The sequence below is a fragment of the Aplysia californica genome, unplaced genomic scaffold (assembly GCF_000002075.1).
Source record: "Aplysia californica isolate F4 #8 unplaced genomic scaffold, AplCal3.0 scaffold00859, whole genome shotgun sequence".
NCBI classification, from domain to species: domain Eukaryota; kingdom Metazoa; phylum Mollusca; class Gastropoda; order Aplysiida; family Aplysiidae; genus Aplysia; species Aplysia californica.
The window spans coordinates 233,595-242,796 of NW_004798129.1; the positions used below are offsets into that span (position 1 = coordinate 233,595).

At 40.5% G+C, this 9,202-nt stretch overlaps 1 protein-coding gene across 1 annotated transcript in view; it reads right to left on the bottom strand.

Annotated features, from left to right (window-relative positions):
* Positions 1 to 9,097, bottom strand: part of LOC101862615 (epidermal growth factor receptor substrate 15-like 1) — a gene marked incomplete in the record, with an annotated part of 38,778 nt that extends 29,681 nt beyond the window's left edge. The window contains 5 exon segments of the mRNA XM_013089024.2: positions 1,341 to 1,409; positions 2,877 to 3,020; positions 3,988 to 4,077; positions 4,677 to 4,721; positions 8,911 to 9,097. Of these exon segments, the coding sequence (XP_012944478.1) occupies positions 1,341 to 1,409; positions 2,877 to 3,020; positions 3,988 to 4,077; positions 4,677 to 4,721; positions 8,911 to 8,937 (375 nt within the window).
* Between the last annotated feature and the right edge of the window lie 105 nt (positions 9,098 to 9,202).

The following is a 9,202-nucleotide window of genomic DNA, read 5'->3' on the forward strand; positions in this document are numbered from 1 at the left end:
GTAGCCCTGCCCTGGAGGTGGGTGGGGGGTGGGGGGGAAGTGCACACTTCAGTCAGAAGCATTGCCCGAGGGGTGGGGGCTGGACAGTCCTTCTCTTTACTTGAACAAACGGACAAACAAACAGACAAATAAGTGCTCACCTTGTCATTAAGCTCGTCCAGACGTTTCTGCGCCTCCTTCTTCTGGGTGTCCAGCTGGCTGAGCGTGTTGTTGAGGCCGTCCAGCTCCTTCTGCAGCATCTGCACCTCACTGTGCCGCAGCTTGATGTCCGCCTCTTGCTGGGCCTTGTCTCGCTCCAGCTGCAACTTCTCCCTGGGGGCAGAGAGAGAGAGATAGAGATAGAGAGAGAGGGGGGGGGGGGGGGGGGGGGGGGGGGGGGGTATCGATAAACTTTAGTGAACTGGAAGGGTAAAAGTTCTACAATGCTGGGAGTAAAAAAATCGATATAAACTTTCACGAACTGGAAAGTATGAGTTCTACAAAGCTATTTGGGGAGGAGGGGGAAGAAACAATAAACTTTAATGAACTAGAAAACAAAAGTTCTACAATAAATCTCTCCACGTTTCAGTAGAATATGATGTTTTGGATGCTTCAACAGTGAAATTGTACCAGCAAACGGACTGAGCGTTGATAACGAGGTCGTAACGTTTGTTGATGCCATATATCTCCTTTGACAATCATGAGCAATGTTATTTAAACGCAAAAGTACCAGACCTCTAGTTACACACTCATCACAGTCCGTCTAACAAAACAAATAAAAACATACAGGTGAAACAAGAAACTTTCAGATTTTATGGGCTCACAAGGTCAATGACCTGAACATCAGAGTCACCACCTGTTAGACTGTAACAGGACTCAATGGTAATTATGACGGAGAACAGCTGTTCCCCCGAGATATGTTAATGAAAACAAAAAACAATGGGCATTTTCATTACTCACTGCGAAGAGAGCACACGCAATTGAAAAAAGACCAAAACAAACGTATGGTTTAATAAAATCACTGGGTCATTTTAAGCCACCAAAGAAATGATCCACAGAGAAATGCAAAAGATGGATCTGTCAACAAGACCTATTGAGACTTCTTTGAAGATATGTTCAAAAGCTATAAGAAATGTGATACTATGCACATGAGGGATGGCACAGACTGTCATGCAACAAAAGTATAAAGAATGAATAGAACATTAAATGTATTATTTATGATTATTTTTATAATTTTTTTTTAGAAAAGAAGGATCTTTCCAAAAGTATTTTCAGACATTTAGCAAAGAAGGATCTTTCATGGAGTATTTTCCGACAAAGACAACAGTAATAGCTACGCCTAGACGGATACGAAGACCCACAGTGATGTCCCAAGGAACGTTCGATGAAGCTGCTGACTGTGTGGCTGGTTCCACTGGCTCCACTGGACCCTGTAAACAAAACCAAGAAATCAGAAATGGGGCATCCTTTCTTTGTTTGAGTTTTAGTTTTTAGTAAGAGCTATACACCCCCCCTCCCCCAGAGCAGTGCTACTGACTGAAGTGTCTTCAGGCCATTCCCATACCCATGTTCTTATGCACAAAGGAATTGTAAATGTGCTGATTTATCAATGTCGTGCTCATTCTGTGTCAGAATATTATAGGGGGAACTGCTGCTTTTTCTTTCCTCATCCTTACTATCGTCATTTTTCCTCTACTTCTTTTGTATGTTTGTCACTCTCTTGTGAACTGCTATTTCCAGGGTGTCTTGATAGTCGAAACAGATTTTGTTCTGTTGAGGCTAGAAAGATGAGCAGAGCAAGCCTGATTCCCCGTTTGGACTTCTCTATTGACATCCATCTCTTGGCGCTCATATGATCATATGCAGTTGCGAGCGCTGTAATACCTTACTAAAACTAAACTAAGAGTTATATGGCTCTTGCAACACAACAGGTCTTATAAGAGCCAAAGATCAGAGGTAATATTAAAGAGCGATATAAACTGAAAAAAAGGTCTTAGTTTTTGTTAGAATTTTATGGCACCTGCACGACAATTAAATCTCATAAGTGCTGAAGATTAGAGGTATTACTTAAGAAAAGAGGGAGGGATAGGACTGAAAGATGTTTTAGTATAGTAAGAGTTTTATGGCGCTTGCAACTGCATAAGGTCATAAGAGTACATGAAAGATGTTTGATAGGAAAGAAGGAGCTAACCAAACCAGAGTATCCGCCAACCACCCACTTTCTTTGTTTGAGAAAAATATATGCTTCTAAGAATAACGTGAACCATTTCCTCAAGAGATAAGTTAAGTAAGCTTAGTTTAATAAGAGTTTTACGGAATGAGCACACGAAACACAAGCTGGTTGCAGTTTCCAAGGACACTCAGGCTCTGAAGGTCGCCTAATTTCCGCTGCCACTTTCTCGCTAATATGACCTCTGACACTAGGGGACCCCCACCTCCTTAAATCGCAAATATGCCAACTTCTATTCAGGATAGAGAGATATTTTTTTCATTAAAGGTAAGTTTAGCCAAATCAACAGGCGTTATGATGATGCCAATAACTCCAGCCATTAGCCAAAAAATTGACGAGTACTAGATTACACTGTGTTTCAAGACAATTAGCCATGGGCATAGCATAGGCAGCCCTAACTAATTTATAAACAAAAGCCTGCATGCAAACACATTACCACCACCCTCAGTCGCCAGCTTCTTTTGCAGTTATTTGTAATCAAGAAACACGAAAAATTAAGACCACTCTGGTGACTTCGTGAGTGGCCGGCAAATACATAATATATATTTCCCCAGTAGCAAAAAATCAATTCAAATAATTTTTAAAAAACCGTCTAGATGAGGCGTACACTGGAAACATATCAAGGAAGAGTAAAGGAAGCCAAAGAAGATTCGCATTTCTTTCTCACCAAATCTGGAGCTGGAGTCTCCAAACTGAGCTTGGAAACGTTCATGTCCTGAGAGCTTTGCACCAAAGAGATCAGCTTCAGGGCCACAAAGAAACCAGTCTTCTCCAGGTACCCTTTGCCCATTGGGTCTGAAAGGTCCCATATCTGAGCAAAGAAGAACGGAAAAAAAGGATACGTTTTATATTTTAAAAAACACAAAATTTCAAATCCCTACAGGTACGTGATGCCTCATACTCATGGCATAATATGATAATTAGCAAACTATTTGTCCCCACAATGAACAAAAGAAGAAAGATGAGACATGAGACATTACACCAGCTACATAGATAGGAAGATTAAATACAATAATGCAGACAAAATATCTTGACTCCATAAATACATTCAACGGTCTAGAGAAGGGAAATTCACTTTTCAGCATAAAATTAACACTTCATGTGCTTGGGGTTTAGATCACAATTTGTTGGGGTAACTTCCCTGGAAAAATTCTGATCTGGGGTGTTACACAAAAAACATCATAACTTAGAACAAATATGTCACAGAATAGATGTGTAATACAAAATGTCAAGAAATAAATGAATTTTCACAAAACGTTGACTTTGCTGAGGTATTTACAACTGTGTTATTATTATAATTCTAAATAAGCCAGTTTTTGTTTATACTTATTAAAAAATAGATAAGTCAAATGTTCAACCACTTCTAAATAATATGACATTTTTCAAGATATTACAAATTCCATCTAATGACCTTATCTACAATTATACAGATAAAGCCGCTGCAAATTTGAGGAGAGAAGACAGAGAAAAAAAACTAAGTAACAGTACCCATTAATTTGAACAGAAAAGGCCTCTACATTTCTTAGTTAAATCTGTGCATGAAACAAGCCACACACTGCGCCACTGACATCATGGAAGTAATATAACGCAAGTACTATTGCTAGACATTTGACAAAGGTATAGATGAAGTTGGAGAACAATGTACTCCTTTTACATTGCATCCATGATTTCAATGATGCAGTGCACGGCCCTGAGCGCTCAAAAGACTTTAAAAAACAAGAAAAGAAGGAGTCATAAAACATCAATAATAGTGTGGACAGAATCATAGTGAAACTTACCTGTGATAAAGTTGTGTCATTTAACTTTGATTTCTTCAGAAAATTTGCTGCATCCAGAGCTCCAATACTTCCTGTGCCTAAAGGGTCTGCCTATGATGTGAAATTAATAAAACACATTTAGCACACAGCTCTCTGTCATACACACAAAAGAATACATAAATCTACAAATTTACACACAGAGAGAAAAACACAGTAACATAGATATAAAATTTAGGTGAACACTAGATGCTTCAAGCATGTACAACGAAAACTCATGAGATCCACGTTAATGGACCTCCTTTTTATTTAAAACAACCCCTGATCCCAACGGCGAGTGTGATTCTGCCTTGGACTGAGTTATAAATGAAACTCAATAAGACAGACCTTTTGTATTGAGAAAAATATAGAAATCTTAACAAATATAAATTTTTTAATTTATTATGACAGTTCCTTCATTTGAATTAGATCTGAATTGTCATGGTGTCTGTAAGACACACAGGGGTGTCTGTAAGACACACATGAGCAAGCTCTTTAAATTAATACAGAGAGCAACATTATCTTCAAAAAGGCTAAGAAAGAAATAAAAATAATCAACTCCCTCTTTCAAAAACCAGATCATGAGTTCAAATATAAGTATTTATAACTTCTGTCATTAAGGTGAAAGAAAGGCTGACATTCACTTAATAAACTTAAAGAAAACAGTCACTAACCTGCAAGTAGTAGGCCTCATAAATTCCGCCATGCTTGCCAACAATCTGAAACAAAACAGCAAAATATAAACAAACAAACATCACAGGTTTATCTAGGGAATGACAAGAGTGTGGTTCACCCTGGACATTATTCCAGAGGGGTACTTTCTGCAGCAGAACTCTGCAAGAATATTCCCAACAGGGAATTGGATGCCGCCTTGAAATTGAAAGTAGAAAGAGCTTCAATCTACACAGAAGCAAAAACGTGAGAAAGGAAAAGATTGCCCCCCCACCCCCACCCCTCACATACATATATGCTTAAAACTGAGAACAGAGCCCTTCCATGCGAACTTTCAATGTTTGCCTTCAGCGCCATTTTATATAGTCAGATATTTGATATACCACTGAGTTAGGTTTTTAAGCTATTCTTTGCCAAATTTTACATCAACTTTCAACAAGTCCTCCTCGTTTAAAGAAAAAAAATGATGACCTAGACCAAGTAGACAGCAATGTAGTGCAGCAATGACAATGAAAAATTTAAACTGCTTTACAAACAAACTTTTTAAAAATAAACGAAAGAGCAGCATCCTGAAAAATAAAATCTTTTAATGTAGATTTTAATTCAACTTCAGTTGTACAAGTTATAGTAGGCCCTGTATTGAATAGCTTAATAGTGAGGATCTGAGGATCATGTCGAATTTCTCCGATCCTTTTTTGTCATTCTGCGGTTTTGGTCCCAAGAGTACTAGAATATCAATACTGACTTTAATACTCGGAATCAATGTTTTATCCACCAGTGCGAGAGATGAGTGTGCTATTTTTCAGTACAAAATTAGCAGAAATTAATATTTCATTTCTTACCTTTATAACAAAGGGGGGTTCGAGGGTGGCATGGCCCCCTGACCTAAATATAAAGGGGAGGGAGGGGGGGTTAGTAGCAATGCCAATCGGGCTAACCGACGCTGCGAAATTTTGCTCCATTTGTTTTTAGGTCCTGTATTTTTGGACCGGATCAGAACATTTGGCATTGCTAGAGCTAGATCTAGACTAGTTTCAGGAAAATTTGGTGTTTTGAAATTCGGTAGATCTAGGCCTTATTGATATTTTCTCTCACTCGCCGCGCGTCAAACATCATATCAGCACGTGCAGCCAACAGTAATAGTTTCGAACCAAAAGCAACCGTCGGCATGTTGTTGTTGTTGTTGTTAGCCATCCAGTAGCATCTGAGCGTTAACTCTTCTGAATGATGCCATTCGGTAATAGTTGCATGTTTGTTCTAATTGTTGTCTTGAGGAGTAGAGGCAATTAGATGTGTGGGGTAGCTTGGGAAGAAAACATCCCCTTAAATCAGTTAGTTTTCTACAGAAAAACAGATGATGTTCAACTGTCTCTGAGGGGTAGTCACATAGTGGGCAGGCAGCAGACTGCTTTACTCCAATTCGGTTGAGATGTTGGTTGAGGGGTACATGTTGTGTTCTAAGTTGGAAGATTATGGATTGATCTCCCCTCCTCAACTCATTGATTGGATCTTTGACCAGTGGTTTATTCATGTGGCCATACATCCTCCTTCCTGTCGTACCTGTGGCCCAATTATTCATCCACTCTTCCTTGAGGTTTGACTTGATCATTTGGCAGCAGGTGGTCGGCATAAGTTACTAGATTTCTAGCCAAATAGATTGGGACCAAAACCGGATTGCATCCCCTATTTTTTTCTACTCATAGATCCATCTAGATCTAGAAATACTGGTAGATTAGTAGCAGTTATTACTATTATTCGTCTAATAGGCATGCTCACTGACTTGCTGGGGGCCTCTCTTGGCCTAGAGGTTAAGGTGTTCGCCTCTCATTTAAAGGGTCCCAGGATCAAGCTCAGATTATAACAACGGAAATTTCTAAATTGTCTCCTTTCACCTTCTTTCCTGTTCTCTATCAATGTTCTGTAGTCTGCTTTCTTCTCCACTTTCACATGCGACTAAACGTAGAACGACGTCAGACAGGTATAACCCTCCGATCACGTGACTACATGATCTAAACATAGCCAACCGCATGGCACCAAAGATCGTGCCTACTATGGCACAACGTTTGAGGAATGTTTTTTCAGAAGACAGGATGCAGTGCTCCGATGATGCTGCTGCTTATCTCTTCAGCGCATTGTTTATCGGGCCCAAGGGGGGGCGGGGGTAATCTCCAGGCGTCTTTACGGAAAGTTTAGAGCGCTTTATTGTCTTTGCCTTTACCGTGTTTCAATTTGAAGTATCAGCGTTCTTACTGTCCAGAGCATCAACGATCTACCATCACCAGAGCATGGCTGACGTGCTGCAGTTAGCTGCAAGTGTGAAATTTATTGTGCGAAACACATCGATACGATATAATAGGTCAAGCCACTGACCCAACATGTCGTTCCATGCAGTATCATCAAAGATTGTTCAGTGTGTAGTGTAGTAGAGAATCTTGGGTATATCTCCGCGGTCTTCTAAAAATAGTCTGTGGGTATCCCAGGACGTGATGACATCACATTACTAAAATAAGAAGCCAATCAGGCAGGTGCATCGTTCTACGTTAAGACGCATGTTCCACTTTCTGTCCCCACCACCCACCTCCTTTGCCTCTTCCTCTGTGCCCCCCGACTCTTTCTGCCCTGCAGCCTTTCTACTGCTGCTCCTAGGCTCCTTCTTACTGCTGTCTTTCAGCCACCTCCCTGATCTTCTGGTAGGAAAGATCTGCACCTAGCCTTCTCGGACAAGGGTGAAACATCTCCAAGGTCCCGTGTGCAAGTTGCGCATGTTAACTCTTATCCTGCGTCTGTGCCCAGATGCGTATCTTATCAGCAACCGATTACGTCGGACGTGTCACTCAGTGTGTATTGTTGGTGTACAGCGCGAGCGCCGGGAAACGTGTGTTTTCGCCATAAATACCGCGGGAGTGTGTTAACTGATGATGAAAATAACGCTCTATCCTTCATCATAACTATGAATCATCATAACTATGAATCATAGCTTTCTATTTATAAAGTGTTACAAACACATGAATAACCCCCTCTCACAAGCTGATAAGACATTACGAGTAGTTACGCCCATTTGAATACCTTTCTGGACGCTCTTGTTGTTATGACTGACCTGAGGTTCGAAAAGGGATAATTTATGTCAATTTCCGAATGTTTTACACTCAAATTGTTCCTTGTACCTGCACAAGGGTATTCAAAACTATCAAACAAGCTCATTTTTTATCAGGTAGTATCATTTCATACAAAATCAAGCTCATTTGAAATATTTGGTACAGAAAAAAAGGAAGTCTTGTTTCCTGACAATCCTTTCGAGCTCCTCATGTCTAAGTGGGTCAATTTCTTCTATAATTTCATTGGACAAACATCTAGAGCTATCAACTTGCCATGTTTTGAATGAGACGTATGCCTCGATTACGAACTAACACAGGTGGTTCTAGAAGAAGGCCACAAACGCACACAAACTCAAGCAGACTGACGCACACACACTTGACCTGCGTGAATGGGGATCCGACTCGGGACCCGAATGACACGTAAGAGGATGCGCGCTGCGCGTGCGCTGAGCCAGGAGCTACACTGACTCGGGACCAGAACGCAGGCGAGGTGCCGAAATAGGCTTATCGGGCTACATAAACCCGGCTCCCGCAGGATGAGGGTTAAAGACCCCTTGGTGGTCTTAAAAATAAAAAAGAGTAGGCTTCGATCGCTACCTGAGCAAAATTCAAAATTTACTACCAACTGAAATGTTTTATGTGTCCCACGCGCTCATATGACCTTATGCAGTTGCGAGCGCCGTAAAACACATACAAGTGTAAACAAACTGACTTGCTGAAAAAAGAGGCTTGTTGAGCAGTCTTCTCACTGAAGTCAAGCCCTACTCTCCTACTCAACATGCCCTGCTGTGTTGTTACTACAGTCTACAGACACTCAACTTACACTGCCAGCTACTATCTATATTTATATCTAGATCCAGATCTAGAGATATAATATAGAGTAGAGAAAACTATAAACTAGGCAGGCTAGATAGACTCTAGACTCGATATAGAGTCTAGTCCAGTCAAGATTCTAGACCTCATCGTCAGTCTCCACCCGGCCTGCAATGTACAAATGACGAAAAGAACGTAAGATCTAAACTCCAGTTTTAAAAAATGTATATACTGGGCGAAAGTAAGAAGAAGCAGTCGATAGCATTAGGAATATTAAGGCAATAAATGGAAAAAGGGAGTAAGAACTGTAATTAATGAGAGACTTTACCTGTGGCAAAGGTGGAAACGCCGCCATCTTTTAGCAGACTGTGCCGCACTCAAGATTTCTTCGAAAGGCAATTGGTTGAAAACTGTCGTAATTATTATCATTGGAGGGGGTGTGTCTCTTCCGCCGTTTCTTTCTTCAACCCTGCAGAATAATATTATGTGTTGAAAAAAGGGACCTAAATTTGGCCCAAAATATACGTATTATTATTGTTTCTCATAACACATGAACTCCACAGCATTCCATGACAAGCAATCTCTCTCTCTCTCTCTCTCTCTCTCTCTCTCTCTCTCTC